This window comes from Camelina sativa, chromosome 9 (assembly GCF_000633955.1).
Source record: "Camelina sativa cultivar DH55 chromosome 9, Cs, whole genome shotgun sequence".
In the NCBI taxonomy this organism is placed as follows: domain Eukaryota; kingdom Viridiplantae; phylum Streptophyta; class Magnoliopsida; order Brassicales; family Brassicaceae; genus Camelina; species Camelina sativa.
Genome location: NC_025693.1, coordinates 31,132,317 through 31,156,491, shown reverse-complemented (window position 1 = coordinate 31,156,491; position 24,175 = coordinate 31,132,317). Strand labels below are relative to the sequence as shown.

At 31.8% G+C, this 24,175-nt stretch overlaps 3 protein-coding genes and 1 pseudogene across 3 annotated transcripts; 2 read left to right on the top strand and 2 right to left on the bottom strand.

Moving 5' to 3' along the window:
- Positions 4,831 to 6,345, top strand: LOC104713374 (peroxidase 13-like). Its single transcript, XM_010430475.2, has 4 exons — positions 4,831 to 5,220; positions 5,330 to 5,515; positions 5,602 to 5,767; positions 5,846 to 6,345. Exons 1-4 carry the CDS (start codon positions 4,963 to 4,965, stop codon positions 6,247 to 6,249), a joined length of 1,014 nt encoding a protein of 337 aa, XP_010428777.1. The 5' UTR covers positions 4,831 to 4,962; the 3' UTR covers positions 6,250 to 6,345.
- Positions 15,263 to 16,904, top strand: LOC104713373 (psbP domain-containing protein 4, chloroplastic). Its single transcript, XM_010430474.2, has 5 exons — positions 15,263 to 15,630; positions 15,832 to 15,935; positions 16,031 to 16,142; positions 16,265 to 16,492; positions 16,603 to 16,904. The coding sequence occupies exons 1-5, from the start codon at positions 15,351 to 15,353 to the stop codon at positions 16,665 to 16,667; spliced, it is 789 nt and encodes a 262-aa protein (XP_010428776.1). The 5' UTR covers positions 15,263 to 15,350; the 3' UTR covers positions 16,668 to 16,904.
- On the bottom strand, positions 17,148 to 20,980 carry LOC104713372 (agamous-like MADS-box protein AGL27). Its single transcript, XM_010430472.2, has 7 exons — positions 20,685 to 20,980; positions 18,800 to 18,857; positions 18,519 to 18,580; positions 18,339 to 18,438; positions 18,183 to 18,224; positions 17,916 to 17,957; positions 17,148 to 17,525 (listed from the first exon to the last, which is right to left on the bottom strand). Exons 1-7 carry the CDS (start codon positions 20,867 to 20,869, stop codon positions 17,424 to 17,426), a joined length of 591 nt encoding a protein of 196 aa, XP_010428774.1. The 5' UTR covers positions 20,870 to 20,980; the 3' UTR covers positions 17,148 to 17,423.
- LOC104713371 overlaps positions 21,380 to 24,175 on the bottom strand; it is a 3,699-nt pseudogene continuing 903 nt past the window's right edge.

The following is a 24,175-nucleotide window of genomic DNA, read 5'->3' as shown; positions in this document are numbered from 1 at the left end:
TATATACACATATTCATTTTTCATTTTTTAAATATACGTTAAAACCTAAAGTAGATTAATTAGGAACGCTAGTATTTAACTAATACGTAAACAACAACGAATAGCAATTTAAATAACATCAGGGAAACATCGAATTAATAATTAAGTAGCTGTCAAACGAAATTTTCACCTAACAAGTATGTCGTCCACACACACACACGTTAGGATTGTGTGCATGTAAATCAGTTCTAAGCTTAAGTAGCTTTTGACACATGCCGTTGAATTTAAATACAGTAACGTACTTCTTTTTGGAATGTAGCAATGATTTATTGGTACCAAAAATATAAGTAACACGAGGAAAAAATAAAATAAAGATGATGAAAAAAAATTACAGAGGTTAATAAAACAATATGTCTATTGTTTATTGTTAACATCGAGAATGCTGTTATGACATTTTATTCGTAGTATTTTGCATAAAATATTAAGTCAATATTTTTTTTTCCCATTTCAATTTTTTAGACACACGAATAAATCTTCCTACAAAAAATCTATAATAAAATAAAAAAATTGGGAACCAAATAAAAATATATAATATATATATCCACTTTGTTTACCCAAAAATACTATGTTTTGCTGCCTAAAGTGAGCTTTTCACCCTTTTTATCTATCTAACTCTCTTTTTTTTTTTTTTTCTCTTACTTATTGTAAAGTTTGTTGCATTTGGTGTATTTTACAATGAGAAACTAAAGCGCTATATATAGCTATTTATCGCAATCCGAGTAGAATATACCAAATCCACATATCTTCGTTATTACTACAAAAACCAGTGCCTTACAATCTATTTTTCGTCGCTACGAAACTTAAAAATGTTGACATTAAATAGGAAATAGAACGGAAATATACATATATGATTGGTGGGAGTGCATAGTTTTACAGTATTTTTCATTTTTTGCATCACCCAACTAAAAATTAATTTGCAGCAAACTCAGACAAGTAATTATTAAAACAACATTTGTTTATCCAAAACTCGTACACTAAGTGCTTTGTCGAAATAGGCTTTCACCCAAATTATTTCCCTAACTCTTTCGTTTTATTCTCTTGCTTACGCTTAAAAGACTTGTTTCTGGTAGGGGATTTTTTTTTTTTTTTTTTGTGTGATAAATCTCATACAACTTGTTTGTGTATATCTTCGGACCATTTTGTCCACAAAATAAAAAAATCTTCGGACCATTAAATCTCGCTACTGTATATAGAACAATACTTGGGTGAACCTCTCTATTCACCCCCTAATAAAATAAGGCAATAAAATCTGTATACATTATTATAAAATTAAAAAACTTAAACCGCACTTTAATAAATCCAAACCGACATATACGAAATCTAAACCCTAACCATCTCATTTGTGAACCCAAACCGTATATAATTTCGTTCTACTTATAAAATCTAAACCCTAACCATCTTATTTGTGAACCCAAACCGACATATAATTTCGTTCTAATTGTGAAATCTAAACCCTAACATCTCATTTGTAAACCCAAACCGACATATTATTTTGTTCTACTTGTAAAATCTAAATCCTAACTATCTCATTTGTGAACCCAAACCGACATATAATTTCGTTCTAATTGTAAAATCTAAACCCTAACCACCTTATTTGTAAACCCAAACCGACATATAATTTCGTTTTAATTGTAAAATCTAAACCCTAACCACTTCATTTGTAAACCCAAACCGACATAATTTTATTCTAAGTTTAAAAATCTAAACCAAGCCAATATTTAACTTTCCTTAATTAAAAGTATACAGAATTTGTTTCCTTAATTTGGTTTGCTTTTTAATTTAATTTTAATTTATTTTTGAAATAAAATATTAGATGGAAGATTTTGATTGGCTAAAAGAAAAGGGGGTGAATGGAGAGATTCACCCCTAGCCTAAGTATTTTTCCTGTATATATCAGCGGCCAAAAAAAAAAGGAAACACATATCAGTAGTTCAAAATACAAAATCAAACTATTAATAATGAAGTATACTCACTTTTACTCATCTAACTTAAATAACGGTAACATATCTGAAATTATAAATTATTTGGAACTTCTAATTAACAACTATAGGGGACGTACGTAATGAAATTATCGTACTAGTAACACTAGCTACATACATGCCAATTTAGATTATAGGAAAAGGGTCCACATATGGACAATGATTATCTTGTTCTAAGTTTATTCACATATAGATATATACATGAATTGTGTATATACACATATAGAAAGCGAAGGAGATCTCATAGAATCTAAGATCAATGATATATTAGCGCAATGGGTGGAGACGTACAGTGTTAGCCTTTTGCTTTCAAGCTTAGAAGCCTTTAGCCTTTAGCCTTTTGGCAATTGCAAGAACTAAGTCATACGTAACCTTTTTCTTATAAAAGAAACAAATTATTTTGTCAACGAAAGGCTACAAAAAAGTTGGGATTCTTGATTCCGTCCTATATATATCTAACCTAAGATAAATATTAACTAATCCTACTGTCTAACCAAAATGTCTAGACAAGAGCTCTCTAGGATATTATATAAAATAAGGTATAGTTATGATTATTTTTCCCAATGGGTAATTAATGACATTATTTAAAGCCTCTTGTAACCTTATATTGTCTGCATATATAAGTACACACATGAATCTGACAACAGAAAGTCAGAATAAGCAAGTTTGTTTCTCGACTCTCTCGAGTGAAGTTGTCTTTATCACTATAAAATTGTGATATTATATTACACACATAAACGTATGAAAACACCGTCGAATAAACATTAACGAGGTCTTCATAAATATGTATAAAATCATATTTAAAAATATTAAACAAACAAAAAAAAAAAACCTGAGGAAAAAGATAGTAAAAAGAAGGGTATATATATGATGATGAGAAAGAAGACTAAGAGGAAGCGCATGGGATCGAGTAAAGAGGAACACATGAATAGAAGTGGGATTATGGGGTAGGTTAGAAAATCAAATCAAATTCAAGTGCGAAAAATGATGGTTTCATTTCAAAATTCTAAATTACACACTATACAAGTGTTTTTTTTTTTCTTTCTTTTCTTTTGAACAACACTCTACAAGTGATTAGAAATGAAAATATGTACTATAGAAAAGGAAAAAAAAAAGGAAAGTGAGTAAGAAAATGGTCTGAGAAAAGGGGGCAAGAACTAAAATGTGTCCGGTCTAGTCATTGGAGAGAGAGAGAGGTTGGAGAAGTGTGAATATCAATGGAAAGTGACATAACATAAGTTTTTGCATCTTTCTAACTCTCTTCTCTTTGGCGTGCCATCAATTCATCATTTTGTTCGTTTCTTATTTTTTCTTTAATTGCCTCACTTTTCCCTCAACTTTGTTCTGTATTTTTCGTTACAGACATGCATGGTTACATTATTTCGTCTTGTCAATGTATATAAATAGGTATATGATAGATATTTAGATACGTACATGGTATCAGGTTTTTTGTGGTTGCAATGCGATTTGTATAAGAATCTCTAAACTAAAACTCATCAAAGTTTTATTGACCCACTTGAGTTAAGCATAATACTTCAAATTAAATTTAAAATTGCATGAAAAATCATTTCTTGTATTGATCTATAGACCAATTCTTGAGTTCCTACACCCAAGTTTGGTCTTAAGCCCAAAATTTCAAAGTTATGTTCATCATTTGTTTTCTTACAAGTAATAATATAAATTACAAATATTGTGTTAAAAAGTCTAATTAACCAAGGTGACAAATTCAATGCTAACTGATAAAATGATGAGGCAATTGCAGTGAAATATCAAAGGTGAGTAATTATTATATCCATATCGTAAAAAATGTAAATTGTCCAAATTCTCCACCAGTTCAGAGACTTGAGACACTTGTGCTATATAATAAAAACTGAAAGCACAATGCAATTAATTTAAAGGTTTTTAAGAAACTTCTATAGAATGTATATGTCTTTAATTTTCGTTTCTCAAATATGTGTATACTCACAGTTTTGAAAATTTCTAACTATATTAACGAATTTAGAAGAGAACCCGTCAAAATTAGTCATTAGCCAAATCTCATTTTCCCTTACAGTCTCTTAGTCGTGCCGCTCTCTGTATCACTCCTCTCTTTTTTTTAATAAACTTAAAGAAAGATCATACGATACAGAAATAAAGAGATTAGAGTAGAGATACCTCCTTGCATACGAACAAACATATTTACACGTGGACCTCACGTGACAAAGAGCTAACCTTGTTCTTTAAGATATCATCAATCAGCTAATTAAAACTTTTGTTTAGCTGAAACCTTCCACCTCAGAGAGATTCCTCCACATTCATCGAACGTAACTCTTTAAATTTGTTGCCATTTGCTGTCATTTGGTTGAGTTATTCTGATACTCACTTTGACATTCTGCAGAGAAAACAAAAGACGTTACGATGGATTGCAATATATATCTCTTTTATCTGTTGCCACATGCAATGTTCTTTACTTTAACACTAGCCACGTTACTATAAATTATCCACGACGTGAACCTTTTGAGGAAGCCCTGTTTTTGAGTTTTTTTTTCTCTTTATAATCTTTTTATTAATTAGCTTATCGTGTTTTGTTTAAGAGAAAAAAGAGAGCCAAAGTTGGAATAAAGTAAAATAAATTGGTTTATTATTCTTTATTTATGGTTTCTGGTGGAACAAGAACTCTGTTGCTTTAAAATATAAAATGGAAAAAATTACTTTATTGAATAGTTTACTTTTTTTTTGCATTGTTTTTTTTTATGATACAAAGAATCCTTTTCACAAAAATTTATAAAAGTGATTGTCACCTTTCTGAAGGTTTTACGCTGTAACAGCTATATGCAATAAATGACATAAGGTCAAAACAATGTGTATAGCCTATACACTGAATCTCTGATTCTCCTCTATGCATATATAAACGGAGCAAATATAATTTTTTTTTGCAAGTTATCCTAAACGATCATAAAAAAAAATGTGCCGTAGAATACGAGAAGATATATCGATTCTTTTGTTTGGTCCGAAAATGATCACTGTTGCATTATTACTAGTTTCGTTTTCTTTTTATGGTCAACTAGGTTATTCGGAGGCACAACTAGAGTTTGGATTCTATTCAGAAACATGTCCAAGAGCAGAATCAATCGTACGCGATGTTGTTCAGCAGGCGGTGACCAAGGACCCCGGAAAGGCTGCTGTCTTACTCCGTCTCCAGTTCCACGATTGCTTCGTTGAGGTCCGATACTAAAAAAAAAAAAGAGAACTAGTTAATTAATAATCATATTTTATATACTAACTAGTGATCATGACATATATAAATTGCTGTGGTTTATATGCTGTTGTAGGGTTGTGATGGGTCAATACTAATCAAGCATGATGGGAAAGATGACGAAAGGTTTGCCGCAGGTAATGCGGGTGTGGCTGGTTTCGATGTTATTGACGAAGCCAAATCAGAGCTTGAACGTCTTTGTCCGGGCGTTGTGTCTTGCGCGGACATCGTTGCTCTTGCTGCTAGAGATGCTATCGTTAAGGTTTATATTTCTTTATGAAAAAAATGAATACAGTATAATATATTGGGTTATATATGCTTTGATATTAAATAATGTTATCTTATTAGGCCAAAGGACCATTTTATGAGGTTCCAACCGGTAGGAGAGACGGTAGGATAGCAAATGTTGGTCATGCTACGAACTTACCAGATGTTCAAGATTCCATAAACTCCTTGAAATCAAAATTTAGAGAAAAAGGGCTTTCAGATCAAGATCTTGTACTTCTTAGTGCTGGTATGTTATCATAGTCTCAATAATTCGATCAAATAAAAAACTATCTCTTGCTTACTCGAATCTTATTTTTTGTTTAAGGTGCACATACTATCGGTACAACAGCATGCTTCTTTGTCATACAACGTCTAGATGCTCAAGATACTACGATAGATCCAAAATTCTTTCAAATCTTGAGGTCAAAATGTCCCCACGGTGGTGATGTTAATGTCAGGATTCCTTTGGATTGGGACAGCCAGTTTGTGTTTGATGACCAAATCTTGCGAAACATAAAAAATGGTCGAGGTGTCATTTTATCGGACTCTGTCTTGTACCAAGACAATAATATGAAGACAATCATTGATTCGTACTTAGAAACTAATCAAAGTTCAGTTAAAGCTAATTTTGCCGCGGATTTCATTAAAGCCATGGTAAAGATGGGTGCTATTGGAGTGAAAATCGGTGTTCAAGGAGAGATTAGACGTTTATGCAATGCTACAAACTAGTTTCGAAGAACTCATGTATAGTTAAAGTATAAAATCCGAGTATGTTGGAATAATAAAATAAACAAATTTGAATTATTAAAAAAATAGTTATACCAATTATTTGTTGCGTCTATTAATCTATAATTTGAAGATATGATGGAAAAAGCAATAATAAGCCTTTTACATTTCCTTAAGTACAAAATTATTGCTCATTTACGTGATTTTAATGTCTTTGAATATAATTTTGTTGTTGTTTAGACATAAAAATTAATGGTTGCATACAATTTTGAAGTTTGATCAATAAAATGATGATTTGTACTAACTTATGTTGCTTTGTGCTAGACATGTCAAAAATTATGAAATTTTTATGCAAACCATATGCATATGCAAAAGTTATCCAAATTTATGTTCTCGATATGAGAGTTCCACAAATTGTTTTTTCAGCGTATTTTTAATTGCTTAATTTTCAAATGCATTGTTTTTTAATAAGATTTTGGGTCCTTTTTCCACTAATTAAATATGATATCAATATAAACATCTACATGAGTTTTCAATTTATTTTAGATCTTAAGAACATAACTGTTCCAATTGGAATTCTCCTCACCGGACATTTGGTTATCTGTTTTTGATCAAGGTGCGCATACCTTCCGGTTAACGACATGCTTTTTTGTCACACCTCGTTTGGACGCTGGAAATCCAACAATTAGCCATGACTCTTTTCAAGTACTTAGGTCGAAATGTCCCCGAGACGGTAACGTAGGCTTTCAAGATCCGAGAGTTCCAATTCGACGACCACATATTTTGTAACATAAAAAACGGGCAAGGAGTCATCGCTTCTGACTCAAAATTGTACCACGACAACACAACCTCGTCAACAACAGTACTTTGAAAGATGATTTCGCAAGATCAATGGTAAAAATAGGCGCTATTGGGTGAAAACGAGTATCAGTGGAAAGATCAGGTGTATCTGTAATGCTATAAACTAATGTACCAATTAGTTAAATAAAAAAAACATGCATAGTGTATTGTTTCTAAAGAAATATGTTTAAGAATATTTTTTATTACCAAAAAATAGACATGTTTAAGAAAAATTCTAATCTGTTATGTTAAATACTTAAATATGGTGAATTATAAAAGTTCTCTTTAATAAATGACGTCATTGTTCACTTTGTAACATCTTGAAATTAATAATGGACTCAAACCCACCCAATTAATAAAAAGAAAGAAAAGAAAGCCCATTAAAGCCCAAATGAAACAAAACCACTAAACGACAAAAGGAACGTCGGTATTTTGTGTCTGTCTATAAAATTATAAAATGTAATTTTGTTCTTGGAAAACTAGACTTTTTACGTTTTGTTAAAGACTTTGCTCAGAGTAATTGTAAAACTAGATTTCACCTTTTGTTTTGTAATTGCCAAAGTTTATGAGCTCTGAAAATCATAGAATCTTGATTATGATGAAATTTGTATATCCGTGAAAACTTGAATGCACATAACCGTACCGTTCCGTACCACGAGAGTCTGTAATCTTTTTTTTTTTTTTTAATTCGATCCTAGTACGTGTGATTTCACATTGACACGTGTGAGGCTAGAAAAAGATTTTGGTATCATCGACCGTGTCGCTATGTGGGGGAATGAAAAGGTGTATATTAAGTGATGGTTCATTATTCTTTGGCATCGGTTTGGAAGTCCAAGAAGGAAGAGATATTGATCTCGAAGAAATCGGAATTGCAGAAGGATTCGGATTTATCCTTTTGTGTTGTTATATATATATACCTTTTCAATGGCGGATCCAGGAAGGAAATTAATATGGGGCACAGAAAAAATTTCAGCAATAGGAAAACAGAAAAATATAGTTTTAACTGCGTATTGTTGGATTCAAACCCTTGTCCTATCAAGTAGTATGGGGCACTCTTACCAAAAGGACTAAGAAACTAATATTGTTAGTACATTACTTAAACGGTTTTTATAAATGTGTATGGGGCACGTGCCCCACCTAGTATACATGTAGATCCGCCCTTGCACCTTCTCATTCCCTTCTATTGTATCTCTTATCATCTCTATCTTGTAATCTTTCTGAAATTCTGTTTTTGAGCTTGAGAGAAATACTTGAATCATTATAGTGAATTGCTGGGTTGAATCCAGCCCCAGACGTAGATTCATCACATCGGTGAATATCGAACTGGGTAAACAATCCCTTGTGTCCTTGCGTTCTTATTTCTTATTTCTGTTTTGTCTTGAGTTCGTGAGAGGTTATCGCTGTTAAAACTTAACAGATTGGTATCAGAGCCTAGGTCGAAAAGTGGACCTAGGGAAGTGGGTGTGGGCTCTATATTCGGTGTGGACGGTTCTCTCAAAAAGATGACATGATTAAGAGTGCCTCAAGAATACTTCAGGAATAAAAGGGGTACTAGAGCCTTAGTACCTGGGTTTCGCTGAAGGGGAGGCCATAGGATCGTGGTACATGGTTTGAGGGGAGGTTTGTTGGGATACAAACAATGTCCCACATTTGAAGATTAGAAAAGAAGTTTCTAATATATAAGCCAAGACCAACTTCAATTAGTATGAGGCCTTTTGGGAAGGAGCCCAATAAAAAATTCGTGCGGGCTTTGCCACCTGGGTCCAAAACGGACAATATCATATTAATAAGGGAGTTGGCTTGGACTTAGAAACCCAACAATCATCATCATCATCACAATGACAAAAGAAGTGAGAGGCATGCGTATCAGCCACAAATCTGTTGATCAACCCAGTCTCGAATTCGCCGGAGAAAAAGATGGAATCAGCTCCGCTCCGGTACTGCTGCGTCAGTTTTTCCAGTCGGGAACCACAAGAAAATCTCCGCTCACCGCAGAGTCGATGGTGGTGAGACTCAGAGTCAGAGAGAGACGAGAGGTGCGCTACTACGGCTTTGAGTAGAAGATCGCTAATGGCGTCTGGATTCTTATTAGTCTCGTCGACGGTTTTAGCGTTTCCAAAGGATTGGTCTTCTTGAAGAAGTTTCATCTGCTTTGTATAATGTGCTTGAGAAAATATAATGTGCTTGAGAGAAGAGATTAAGTGGGATAAAACTAAATCCTACTATATTAATTGAGAAGTATAATTATGAAACTAACCTTAAAATGTGTAAAAAATTACATTCAATTGCCATTACAAAAAAATTTAATTAAGGTTAATTAACTAATTTAAATAAATATAATTAATTAAAAATAAAAAACTCACAGATCAATTATTAAAAATCTAAAAAAATCTAAAAAAATATTTTCTCTCACTAATAAATTATGGAAGAAATTACTAATTATTTTTTTAAAAAATATATATATACCAATCATAATTTTAAAAACTAAGATTTTATATCCAACTATACAATACAATTATTTTTAATAACTAAATTCGATGATTTTGTTAAGATTTCAAATTATGATTCTCCTATCATCTTTAATTTATTTTATTAACAAATTGTTTAGAATTTTCATATAATACTTATAATTAATAAAATGCATATTTTTCTGCATATGTTGTGATTTGAATTTTTTTAAAACGAAGATATATTACTCAATGTATGAGAATGTGTGTTTTAATTTCCACATTGGCGGGTTGGTAAAAATAAATTTATATAGATCATAAATAATAATTTTATATAATTATAATATTAAAATTACTATTTTATTTCATAAAATAATGATGCAAATACAACAAATAAATAATATAAAATGTAATAATACGTCAAAAATAAAATACTATAATATTTTGAAATAATTAGTATTCAAATAGACTAATACATAACAATTAAAAATAAATATTACTTCAAACAAAATATATATTTTTTTAAAAAATAAAACAATAATTTCTATTATCTGCTTTCAGGCATGTAAAATTATACGTTTTGTTCTTGAAACATATAAAACTCTCTTTCAAGATCTAATTACGTAGCTCACAAATTTGATTTCTTTACGTATTTACAACTTGTCTAATGGATACACATGAATTTATTATTTTCAGCAGGATATACAAATATTGTTTTGTTGTAAGTCACGAGAGTTGTTAAAAGAAATAGATACAAAATGATACTTATGAAAAGAGGAAACTTGTCAATTTTCATATTTGTCTATTATTTTTCTTTTGTTTTGTTTTGTTAAAGTAGTCGACGATTGTGTGTCTAGGGCTATATTCACATGCATATACATTATACATTGATATATATCAGTAAAAAAAGAAAAGATAAAACGGTTATTGTGAAAACTACTGTACAATAATATTTATTTCATGTGAAACGCGATTCCACAATTTTAAAACACGTTTGTATTTTTGCGAAAGAATTGACATCATACAAGTTTGATTATTAAATAGAAAAATTTCAAGTGAAAATAAAATTGTAAATATAAAAATAAATAAACTAATCGCGAAGTATATGCGTATAGTATGCATAATTATGGATCACACTCACCCTCTTTATAAGTAGAGAAGGAGTCGTCACTCCAAACCATTCTCCTTGCTTTCCATAACTCTTAAACCCGAATATTTTCGTCTTCTTGAAACTCAATAATGGTGAAACTTCTCGTTATTCTCGTCCTTCTTTTCGAGCTTGCTAACACACTTGAAGTAAAATTCTACAAGAAATGTTGTCCTTCAGCCGAAGCCGTGATCCGCCGTGTAGTTCAAGAGGAGGTGGCAAAGAACCACAAGAATGCCGCCATCTTACTTCGACTCCAATTCCATGACTGCTTCGTTGAGGTTCATGTAATCTTTTTGCTTCTCCAGATTATTTTTTTCACCTCTTGATCAAGCTAGCTCTGCTAGTTTCTATTTGCAAAATGCAATAAGCCTTTTACAGTTCCTTAAGTACAAAATTATTGCTCATTTACGTGATTTTAATGTCCTTGAATATAATTTTGTTGTTGTTTAGACAGAAAAATTAATGGTTGCATACAATTTTGATGTTTGATCAATAAAATGATGATTTGTACTAACTTATGTTGCTTTGTGCTAGACATGTCAAAAATTATGCAATTTTTATGCAAACGATATGCAATAGTTATGCAAATTTATGTTCTCGATATGAGACTTTCCACAAATTGTTTCTTTCAGCGTATTTTTAATTGCTTAATGTTCAAATACAATAAAACCTCTATAAATTAATAATGTTGGGACCAAGAAACTCTATTAATTTATAGAGATTTAAATTTTTCGATAAATTAATAATTATTAATTTATAGAGAGATTTTCTTAATTTGGTAAAAAAACATTAAAAATAAGATTTGATGGCAATAACTAATATTTTTATAAAATCAATTACAATGAAAATAACAATATCATGCTTTGACGATAGCACTCAAAGATTTTTATACAGTAAAAATATTAAAAATGAACTATAATAAAAATTAATGTATAGATATATACATATATTTAGATAATTTATATAATTATTAATTATATTATTGATGGGACCATATATTTACAAAGGATTTTCAAAAAAAATATTATCTTATTATATTATCGAATAATGTCTAAAATTACACTAGTCCCAACTTGGGTCCGGAAAAATTTATTAATTTATAGAGGTTATTAATTTACCGATTATTAACTTATAGAGGTTCTATTGTACATTGTTTTTAATAAGATTTAGTTGGTCTTTTTTCCACTAATTGAATATGATATCAATATAAACATCTACATGAGTTTTCAATTGATTTTAGATCTTAAGAACATAACTATTCCAATTGGAATTCCCCTCACCGGATATTTGGTTATCTGTTTTTGATCTGAAGAACATATTTGGTTATCTTTTTTCCACCGGCATGCTTTTTTGTCACACAGCGTTTGGACGCCGGAGATCCAACAATCAGCCGTGACTTTTTCCAAATTCTTAGGTCGAAATGTCTCCGAGGCGGTGACGTAGGCTTCAAGACCCCCCTGTACTGGGAAGGGGAGTTCCAATTCGACAACCACATATTCCGTAACATAAAAATGGGCGAGGAGTCATCGCTTCCGACTCAAATTTGTACCACGACAACACGACCAAGGAAATCATTGAGGCATACCTCGTCAATAACAGTACGTTGAAGGGTGATTTCACAAGAGCAATGATGAAAATGGGTGCCATTGGGGTGAAAACGGGTATCAACGGAGAGATCAGGCGTATCTGTAACTCCACCAACTAATGTACCAATTAGTTAAAAAAAAAAAATCATATGTATTGTTTAAGAAAAATTATAATCTGTTATGTAAATACGGTGAATTATGAAAGTTCTCTTTAATAAAAAATTTACGTCATTGTTCACTTCGTAAGATCCTGAAATTAATTGTGGACTCAAACCCACCCAATAAATAAAAAGAAAGAGAATAAAGCCAATTAGAACCCAAATGAAGCAAAACCATTAAATGACAAAAGAGACGTCGTGTGTTGTGTGTGCCTATAAAATGTAATATCTAACTATTAGAAGTTTAGAACTAAAGTACTCACTAGACTCAAATTGGACTATGACTTTGTTTTGGTACGTTTTTCATTAAAAATAATTAGAGAATCACTTAATTTAATTAAATTACCCTATAGTTTCGATTTCACTAAATGATGAAAATACCTCTTGCTCACCCACTTAATTACCACTGGGTCAGGACGCGGATCCTCTTTAACCCGATAATAGAAGAAAAAAAATCTGCCGATCTGTTTGTACTCCAGGTTGATACTATTCGGATCGTGTATTTGGTTTAATTCAAGAATAATTATTTCTTTCGCCAAACAGAGGTATAATCCCTATAAATAAGGAAACTGGTATCCGAGTATTTAATGGCTTCAATAATATCAAGTATTAACTACTACCAGATTTAATCCCTATAATTATTACAAATATAAATAATAATGAGAAATCTTTAATACTTATGGATTGTGACTTTGTTGCTTCCAAAATAATCAATAGATTAAATACGAAATTGTATATATATGTAAACTTATTTGATTTGCTTTTATATTGTGAGATATTTACGTAAACAACAAATCAAACTTAATACAATTAAATAAATAAAAAATCATCATTTAGTTTAGATTTTTTTAATATTTCCTTAACAAAATTATAGTAATTAATTATGATTAGTATATATGGAAAGAATAAAAAACGCAGAAATTATATATATGTTCAGTTGTAAACTAATTTACAGGAAATATGTACTGTATATCCCACATCGACTAAATATTTTGGAATATGGTTCATAATCACTATAAATATATGACTAATATATTTTGAGTACAAATGAGCAGGAAGCTTGATTTATCAAGTATCCAAATTTAAAAGTTTAATTTGGTTCTATATTTGAGCAAATTTAAACTTTTAAAAAGTAAACATATTATAATATATTTACGTTTTTTAAAAAAGTTTAAGAGATTATAAATATTTAAATTTTTATAGAATGTTTAAATTATTATAAATATTTGAACTCCGTCGAAAGTTTAAAATATTACAATATATTTAAGTCTATAAAATATTTAAGTAATATTAATAATTTTACTCTTAAAAAATTTAAAATATAAAAAAAGTTTGAGTTAAACCGTTAAAACAGGTATTTTATCAAACTATAAATTAAATTGGTTTTTTTACAATTTTGCTGAGATTGGATATATCAAATATTAACTTCTAAATGATAACCTAAATATACCTAATCTTACTATAAATATAATGGTTTTCTAACCATTGAAATATCTCACACTAAAATTTAACAAGCAACTTCTCCTCTTTTGACGACAAACCAAAATAAAGAAAAATTCATTTTCTTATAAAACTACTATCCGATATAGCTTACAAAACTACTATCCGATATTGCAGAGTATCTATTCTCTTACAAAACTACTATCCAATATTGCAGTGTGTTTGTTTCCGTGAAAAGCTACATTTTACAAACTATTTACTCTATTAGGATTTCCAATTTACTGTATAACCTCAAATATACAAATAAACACTATATAAACAAAGAAAATAAGTCAAAATAAAAAACTACATTATAAAAATACAAATTACAAAAAAAAAGTAACTAACAAAATATATAATCCTGTGATGTAGCACGGGATATCACCTAGTCTGATTGTAAAACTAGATTTTACCTTTTAGTTAAAGACTTTGCTCAGAGTAATTGGAAAACTGGATTTTACCTTTTGTTTTGTTATTACCAAAGACATTTTTTTATCCGTAAAAACTTACTGTACCATACCACGAGAGTCTGAAATCTGAATTTTTTTGGCCAATCATAAAATACAACAAAAAATGTTTCTACAAAATATGAAATACAAGTGTTCCAACTCAGCTATGTTACATGGAAACTATTTTTGAGATGCGTTTCCTGTTTCCGAAACGTTTCTGAAACAGAAACTCGTGGAAACTCGGAAACAAGTCACAGAAACACGATTCCTAAAAATTTCTTTTTGGGAACACGATGGAAACTCCGTTTCTGTTTTGGAAACACGACGGAAACTCTTTTTTATAATTTCAAAATTTAATAAATAAATTGAAATTATAAGAATTCATGATACATATAATGATAAAATATATAATATAATTAGTAGCTTAAAAGTTAAAATCTCTAAATATATGGCGATGCTGGTCAAAAAAATTGATTTTGAACGTTTTTTTTTACAGTTTTACTTTTAATTAAACTATTTAATATTTATGTTTTGAATTTGACAATTTGTGTTGTTTCAAATTTTTTAAATATGGTTTTTATGTTTGGGAATTTATTATATTTCTATATATATATATATATAAATATATCTATATACGTTTCCTACACGTTTCCATTACTTAATTTTTGAAAAAACCCGTTTCCGTTTCCATACAACATAGGAACTCAGCATTTCAAAAAAAGGGACTGTTAGAGGCATGCGTATAGTTAGTTAGTTAATGCCTAAAGTCCTTGCTTCGTGGGCTTTAGCTCAGGGCCGGCTCACAAGAGGGTAATCTGAATTTTTTTTATAATTCGATCTTGATCCTAGTACGTGTGATTTCACATTGACACGTGTGAGGCTAGAAAACGATTTTGGTATCATCATCAATGACAAAAGAAGTGAGAGAGGGCCATATGCGTATCAGCCACAAAATCTGTTGAGCAACCCATTCTCGAATTCGCCGGAGGAAAAAGATGGAAACAGCTCTGCTCCGGTACTGCTGCGTCAGTTTTTCCAGTCATCCTTACCACAAGAAAATATCCGCTCACCGCAGAGTCGATGGCGGTGAGACTCAGAGTCAGAGAGACGAGAGGTGCGCTACTACTACGGCTTTGAGTAGAAGATCGTTAATGGCGTCTGGATTCTCTTTAGTCTCGTCGACGGCTTTAGCGTTTCCAGGGGAAGGATTAGCTGTCGTGAAACAGGGTCTTCTTGCCGGTAGAGTTCCTGGTCTTTCCGAACCTGATGATCAAGGTTCGTTTCACTCTGTTCTCTCTTCTTCTTCTGTCTATCCTCAGTCCAGTTAGATTACATGATCTTTTCTTGCTCTGTGATTCTCTTCTGCTTGAGGATGTTACCATTTGGATCATAGGCTCATAAATCTCTAGGCTTTAATACACACTAGTAGTTGAATGAAGATATGTTGGTGTAATGTAATGTGTAATGCTCAGACAGGTTGGAGAACATACCGTAGACCAGACGAGAAGTCAGGAGGACATGGTGTTGGTTGGAGTCCTATCATCCCTTACGCCTTTACGGTTCCTCAAGATTGGAGTGAGGTTTGGTCCCTTGGCTCTTTCTTTTATGGTTTGTTGAAGTGTGTTATTAGTCATATTTTGAGATTCTTTTCCTCATTGTAATTATATCAATTTAGGTACCTGTATCGATCGCTGATCTTGGTGGCACAGAGATTGACTTGAGATTTGCTAGTCCTAAAGAAGGCCGCGTGTCTGTTATCGTAGCTCCTGTTCTAAGATTTGCAGATAGTAAGTTGTCTCTCTGTCATTCAAGAAGATTCATCAACAAATTTGAGTTATAGGCAATGCCAATCTTGTCTAGTTGTAATCGTAGATTGATTTTGGTGTGTTCTACTGTTACTGTTTGACAGACCTCGGGGACGATGTTAAGATTGAGAATATTGGACCACCAGCAAAGGTGATTAACGCGTTTGGACCGGAAGTGATCGGAGAAAACGTAGAAGGGAAAGTGTTGAGTTCAAATGTAGCAGAGCACGAAGGCAGACTCTATTACCAATTCGAGCTAGAGCCACCTCATGTACTGATCACTGCAACAGCTGCCGGAAACCGCCTTTACTTGTTTAGCGTCACCGGAAACGGTAAAGACAAAATATCTCTTCTAGTCAGAGCTTCTATTGTTCTCTTCAGTGAACAATTGTTGGTTATTTTTACACATAAGATTTGATTGCTTTATGTTTTGATGATACAGGGCTTCAATGGAAGAGATACTACAAGGATCTGAAGAGGATAGCTACTTCGTTCCGTGTTGTCTAGACTCTAGAGGGATTTTAGTCGAAAGAGTTTTTGATTCATCGGATCTTCAACAGGGTTTTACACATGAGCTTATCAAAGACTGACTAAGAACACAAAGAGCGCGGTACATAAATGTATTTGTAAAAAAGTTGAGAATCGTGTAATATTATTACAGTAAACCAAATACGACCAGTGTAATAACATGTTTGGCATACGGGTATTATTAGTAGATCATCAGAAACCAAACAGAATTCAATATTCGGTATGTTCAAGCGAACCGAATTCTGTGTCGGTTTTATTTCCAGGTGGCTTTATTTGATTTCTTAATGTAATTAAAAACAAAATATCGGATATGGATTTAAATCAAATTAAAAGAGATTGAACTAAACTTTGCCACGTAACATAAGGCAAATAATTAAACAAGTAACAGTTAATAGTAAAGGGAAAACAAAAGCTCCCCTATATATATATATATAGGGTTCTTCACACCGAAGAAAGCAGAACCATAAATCCATCCGTACTTTCAGACACAAACACACGAACTCTGATCTTTGTCTCCGAAGGTACAATAATGACCGATACGTTATCTTAGTATTACAAGTGTTGTTTATAGAGAAAGAGCTTCGTGGTTTATTTGTTCTACCTTAATTTCCACATTAGAGACAGATAAAAGGTTTGAGATTATTCAGCTTTTTAATAATTTACAAATTTGTTTTTTAAAATCTGAATCAGGCTTTAAATTTGAGGTGAACACTCTGCCGTTGACGATGGTGGTTATTACTTGAGCAGCGGGAGAGTCTCCGGTGTTTGGTTGCCGTAGCTATTTTCCGATGACATTCCCGGATCATCATCTGTTTTCATAAACGTGTTCTTCCCCATCTGTAAGAAACTTTCTTTCATTTCTTTTTTTTCTATAAACATTTCTAGTAAAATTTTCACATATATTAATCCTTTTTCTTTTGGGCGAAAAAAAAAACTAATCTATATTGTTAAAAACAGAAAAAAAACAAAAAAAAAAATCTCTTGAGAAATTGTCCAACAATTCTTCCTCTACAGCTCCAACTAAATATTAACATGAATTTTAAAATCTTTTTTTTTTTTTTTTCACATACATAAGATATTAGGGTTCCACTAAATTTGTCTAGCTTCCATCAAAGTCCTTCACCGTTAATATGTTTTTTTTTTTATATAAGGTATGTGTATCTCTCTATAGTGAAGGTGTATAAAGTTATTAATTAGCATATAGGAAGCATAAGAGATTCTGTTTACCTGGCTAGCCAGAACGTGGTTCTCTTCTCTCAGCAACTTCTCCTGTTTGGACAAGATCATATGGTCATTAGTTACTAACAAGTATATATTGAAGCTATCTCCATGACATGTTTCTTTCTCGAAACATAAACTGTCCTCAACCAATTTCGGTGATTCATGAGGGAAAAGGTCGAATTTGATCAAGAGTTTAAAACTGCTATTTCTAAAATGAAGCCCAGCATAACCTACAACATGGTCTTGATAGCAAATAAAAACCAAAGCACTAACCTTTTCTTGAAGGGACTTCACAGAGGCTATCATCAGTTCTGTCTACAGTACAAGACATTAAGAATTATGTCAAAAGGCTGTTCTTGGAAAACTAACTAAACAGAAGATTTTATGGATTAATTGGTTCAATCACTTGGTAGCTAGCAGCAGATATACCTTCCGAGCTCTACTTATGGACAGAGCAGTCTCGAGCTGTTCCTCCAGAGAAATTAGAAAATCTACACTTATATTATCCGCATTTGGTTCTTCAAGCTGGCTGTATTCATAAGTCGAGAAAAGAAAAAAAGTTATTTTTATCGGAAAAAAGAAGAAGATAAAAGGCAGTCTAATTCTAACCTTTGGACTATTTCTAGCAACTCCTTGTGTGGAAGATAATTCCGAGTTTTTTCCGCAAGATCCTGCACACGGAGAAAAGAATGGGAAAGGTTGTAAAGATTGTGAAGGTCGTGTATCTTCCAACAGACACAATAACTGTAACTCTAGAGAATTAAGTTCGGTGTGACAAGTTCAAAACATTAGTTATATACATGTCCGACTCGATCAGCGCTTCTATCCCTTCATAACATCAGAAAACCCAACCAGAAAGACTATTTGAATGTGTTCCTTAGCTAACTTACTAAGGCTTTAAGTTCATCAGCATGTTGTATGTCATAGCGCTCGATGATCTTGGACATGCTAGTAAAATCAAGGACAAAACAAAAATCAAAAATGCATTAGAACAATAATTTATGCTAAGATCAACAAAGGCTATTATAGAGAGAATGAACAAGAGGAAAAAAATGCTTATATTCAGATGTTACATAATGCAACAATTTGTGTTAGTAACTAATAGTTTATTGTCAGGATACTCCAAAAAAAAAGATAACCCACAAAAGTTGTTTAGCATTGCAGAGAAAAGGCCACGACTTCAATCCTAATATGTGTTATCCATGATCTATTAATGCAAAAATATGAATATAGGCTGGCTTAAAATTCACTTAAGTTATTTCCACGTTCTTCCTACTTCGTAACATCTTAAGTTGTGAATTAGTAATTTCACATTAATCACAAAAAAGGAGAAAAAATGAACAATTAGTAAGATGCATAAGACTACTAATCTCAACTCAAAACATTTTGTCAAGGTATAAAAGGAACAACCAAATAAATTAGCTACAACAAGAGCTTGACTATTGTAAAATAAAGGCAAAAAGAAAAGGTCCTAATACTTTTATTTGTGCAATGTTAGTTACAAATTCAACATGTTTTTCTTTCAGATCAAGCATTTATGGACATAACACAAAGAAATGAGAAGGAGCTATATAAACGCATAATGACAAGGGTTACATTTCCATTTTACTAAAAACACACTTTCAGTATCAATGTCAATGTAAACGCATTCAAAATGTAGAAGAAGACTAATAATAGAAATATCCACAAAATATAGGATAAGATTTCTTATAGATAGAAAAAAAAATGTCAACAGTTCATGGAGATAGAAATATCCACAACAAATAACACAAGTGATAAGACTATTACATTCATTGAACAATCGGTATATTCGTCAATAGATAACTTAATAAACCCACTAAGGCCACCGACTTATAAAATGGTAGTAGTGGACTTAGTTACAGTTTGAGTTTCTTTAGCAAAGAAACCCAAACTAAATTCATTGCAACATCTTGAAGAGCAACAAAGAGTTGCTCATTAAGACATATATATATATATATCTTGTATGGTTTCATATGCATGCAACAATTACGATTAAAAGGGAAGTAAAAGGGTGAAAACCGATATCCAATTAGATAAGCAAGGCAGCATGTGTGGCAAGTATCAATGTAAAATGTATCCAAGCACTACATATAAACATAGAAATCAACTAGAAAAACTTTGGACTTGGTACTTAATCAACAAATCCATCAAAGAGAAAAAGAAAAAGAAAACAATTTATTGCACAATGTAGCTAGGATTTCAATTGAAACCAAAGACACTCGATTAATGTTACCATTAACTCCAATTAATCTCTCAACAAATCTATCGGACGTGCATTGCAATATGGGATATAAACCAAATCTCAAAATCTAACAAATATACATATTGTTCTTACATTTGAAAAAAAAAAACGAATCTTGAAAGTGAAACAACATATAAACTATCGATACAAAGACTACTTAAACAACATCGAGACCGAATCACCACGTGTAGGAAATTTTCTTGAATCTCATGCAATATTAAATTTCGTAACAGGTGAAAGGTAAAATAAAAATAAAAATTCCTATTTGGAAATGAAAAAAAAAAAAAAAAAAAAAAAAANACATATGTTAGCCATCACAATGTTTAATCTCAAATTAGGTTTAAGTTCACACATCTGCTATATTCATACAGAAAACAAATAGAAAATCTCAGTTGATTTGAGAGAAACAAAAAACCCTAGATTTGAAGTTTCTATATAGGGAAAAACAATTAAACAAAGAGAATAAGCACAAGACTCGAGTAAGAAAGACCCAAAAGAGGAAAGTAGCTTACTCGTCACCGGATGAAGAGTTGTAGAGTTTTCCGGAGGCGGAGACGACGACGACAGCGACGGAAGATTCACAGAGAATCGAAAGCTGTCGAGCTTTGTCGATGAGACCATTGCGTCGCTTGGAGAAAGTGACTTGTCGACTGCTTTTGTTCTCGATCCGCTTGATCTCGATTTTTCTTCTTCCCATGGCTTATCTGTCTCCGGTGAGGGTTATGCCCTAATTTGAACCTAATGTCCGGAGACGCTCAATGCTTTTTGCTTCTTTTTATTTTTATTTTTTATTTTTTTTTTGGTTCAAACGCTTCTTTTTATTCTTTTTTCTTCGTTTTTACTCACTTTTTTTTTTTTTTCCTATCACTAATGACAAAAAAATCCAATTCAGATTGTTTTTGTTTTTGTTTTTGTTAAACGAGAGAGAAAATAAAAAAAAGTAATAAGTAAAACGGTGCGTTTTGAGGCGACGAAGGGACCCAAGTTTTGATTCTTGTAGAAATTTATTCTTGCAGTCTGTTAGACCGGTCCGAGTCCGATCATCATCCCCACCGAAACGATAAAACCACCGAAGAAACCAAAATTAATACTAACCAAGTTCTTCTATCTCATTGGTTTTGAAATTATGAAATTAGGGCTGACCATTTCGGTTAACTTATTGAATTTCACTATTATTGACGTTTTTTTTTTTTAACAGAAGACCGGATAATTAAACTTACTATTCAAAGCTTCACTTAAATGGATAAGGATTACATTTGAGTTCTAATATCTAGATCTATAACGTTTGTCAAAAAATATATATATATATATATATCTAGATCTATAACTTTAAAAGCGTATCACAACAATTATATCGATCATGTTTGGATCAATTTCAATACAATAATCTACCAAATTAAACATATAGAAGCATAAGAGATTCTGGTCTTGGTTACCTGGCTAGCCAGAACCTGGTTCTCTTCTCTCAGCAACTTCTCCTGTTTGGACAAGATCATATGGTCACTAGTTTCTAACAAGTATATATTGAAGCGATCTCCAGTCAGGTTTCCTTCTCGAAACATAAACCAACCTTATCCAATTTCGATGATTCATGAGGGAAAGGTCGAATTTGATCAAGAGTTTAAAATGGCTATTTCTAAATGAGGCCAAGAATCAATCAGAAACTAAGACAAAGACCAAAGTATACACCTGGAGCTAATTGACTAGGTTTAGTGATCTATATGCATGGTCTTGATAACAAATAAAAAGCACTAACCATTTTTTTTTTTTTTGAACAAAGGCACTAACCTTTTCTTGAAGGGACTTCACACACGCCATCATCAGTTCTGTCTACACCAACGACAAGGCATTAAGGATTATGTCAAAAGAGTGTTCTTGGAAAACTAACTAAACAGAAGATTTTATGGAATAAATTGGTTCAATGTACTTAGTAGCAGAAGATATATACCTTCCTAGATCTACTTACGGACAGAGCAGTCTCGAGCTGTTCCCAGAAAAATGAGAAAATCTACACTTATATTATCGACATTTGGTTCTTCAAGCTTGCTGTATTCATAAGTCGAGAAAGAAAAAAAAAAGTAATTTTTTTAGAAAAAAGAGGGAGAGAAAAGGCGGTCTGATTCTAACCTTTGGACCATTTTTAGTAACTCCTTGAGTGGAAGATAATTAATTCCAAGTTTTTTCCGCAAGATCCTGCACATGGAGAAAATGATGGGAAAGGTTGTGAAGTTCGTGTATCTTCCAATCGAAACAATAACTGTAACTCTAGAGAATTAAGTTCGGTGTGACAAGTTCAAAACATTAGTTATATATATGTCCGTCTCGATCAGCGCTTCTAATCCCTTCACAACATCAGAAAACCCATCCAGAAGAATAGTTGACTGTATTTTTCAGCTAACTTACCAAGCCTTTATGTTCATCAGCATGTTGTATGACATAACGCTCGATGATCTTGGACATGCTAGAGATATCAAGAACAAAACAAAAATGCATCAATAATTTATGCAAAACCATTTTCAAAACTACGAATAAGATATAGCATCAACAAAAGGCTATTATAGAGAGAACGAACTAGAGGAAAATAATGCTTATATTCAAATGTTACATATTGCAACAATTTGTGTTAGTATCCAACAGTATACTCCAAAAAAAAAAAGGATAAGCCACAAATGTTGTTTAGCATTTCAGAGAAGGTCACGAGTTTAATCCTAATATGTGTTGTCCATGATCTATTAATGCAATTATATGAACATAGACTGGATTTAAATTCACTTCAGTTATATATTTATACGATCTTATTACTTTGTAACATCTTAGGTTCTGAACTAGTAATTTTACATTAACCACAAAGAAAAGAAGAAAGGAACAATTACTAAGATGCATAAGACTACTAATCTCAACTCAAAACACTTTGTCAAGGTGTAAAAGGAACTACCAAAGAAATTAGTTACAACTAGAGCTTTACTATTGTACAATGAAGGCAAATAGATAAGGTCCTAATACTTTTATTTATAGTCTGTGCATTGGTAGTTACAAGTTCAACATGTTTTCTTAAGTTCATGATCAAGCATTTAAGGATTTAACATCAAGGAAATGAGAATAAGTTGTGTATACACATAGTGACAAGGGTTACATTTCCATTTCTACAAGCACTATATAAAAAACATTCAAAATATTACTGTCAAAAGTTCAGTAATAATGTCAATATAATCGTATTCAAAATATAATTCTACAGGAGAAGTGGATGAGATTTCTTATAGATAGAAAAATGTCAAAAGTTCATGGAATTAGACATATCCACTACAAATAACACAAGTGAGAAGACTATTAAATTCATTGAACAATCGGAATATTCGTAAACCGATTTCCACTTAATGAACCCATTATAGGCCACTGACATATATATGGTAGCTTCAGTGGACTTAGTTATAGTTTGAGTTCCTTTAGCAAAGAAACCCAAACTAAATTCATTGCAACATCATGAAGAGCAACAAAGACTTGTTCATTACGATTAAAAAGGAAGTAAATGGGTGAAAACCGATATCCGATTAGATAAGTAATAAAGCATGTGTGTTAAGTACCAATGTAAAAAGTATCCAATTAAGCACTAAAATTACCATCAAAATCAACTATAAAACTTTTGGACTTGGTACTTAATCAACAAATCTCCATCAAAGGGAAACTACAAAATAAACATTTCGGATCAATATATTGTACAATGTGGGATTCCAATTGAAACCAAAGACACTCGATTAATGTTACTATTAACCCCAATTAATCTCTCAACAAATCAATCGGAAGTGCATTGCAATATGTAAAAAACAAATCTCAAAATTTAACAATGTACATATTGTTTGTATATATAAAAAGAATCTTGAAAGTGAAACTATGGATACAAAGACTACTTAAAGTCTTAAACAACATCATCGAGAACGAATCACCACGTGTAGGAAAATTTCTTGAATCACATGCAATATTAAATTTCGTAAAAGGTGAAAGGTAA

Excerpts from the sequence above, each read along its gene's own strand:
- LOC104713372 (XM_010430472.2), bottom strand. The coding sequence starts at position 20,869 with ATGGGAAGAAGAAAAATCGAGATCAAGCGGATCGAGAACAAAAGCAGT. Across the intron at positions 18,439-18,518 it reads TTGCTAGAAATAGTCCAAAG|CCAGCTTGAAGAACCAAATG; the intron begins GTTAGAATTAGA and ends TTATGAATACAG. Across the intron at positions 17,526-17,915 it reads ACCACGTTCTGGCTAGCCAG|ATGGGGAAGAACACGTTTAT; the intron begins GTAAACAGAATC and ends AGTTTCTTACAG.
- LOC104713374 (XM_010430475.2), top strand. The coding sequence starts at position 4,963 with ATGTGCCGTAGAATACGAGAAGATATATCGATTCTTTTGTTTGGTCCG. Across the intron at positions 5,516-5,601 it reads CTAGAGATGCTATCGTTAAG|GCCAAAGGACCATTTTATGA; the intron begins GTTTATATTTCT and ends TTATCTTATTAG. Across the intron at positions 5,768-5,845 it reads TCTTGTACTTCTTAGTGCTG|GTGCACATACTATCGGTACA; the intron begins GTATGTTATCAT and ends TTTTTGTTTAAG.
- LOC104713373 (XM_010430474.2), top strand. The coding sequence starts at position 15,351 with ATGGAAACAGCTCTGCTCCGGTACTGCTGCGTCAGTTTTTCCAGTCAT. Across the intron at positions 15,631-15,831 it reads TTCCGAACCTGATGATCAAG|GTTGGAGAACATACCGTAGA; the intron begins GTTCGTTTCACT and ends ATGCTCAGACAG. Across the intron at positions 16,143-16,264 it reads TGTTCTAAGATTTGCAGATA|ACCTCGGGGACGATGTTAAG; the intron begins GTAAGTTGTCTC and ends ACTGTTTGACAG.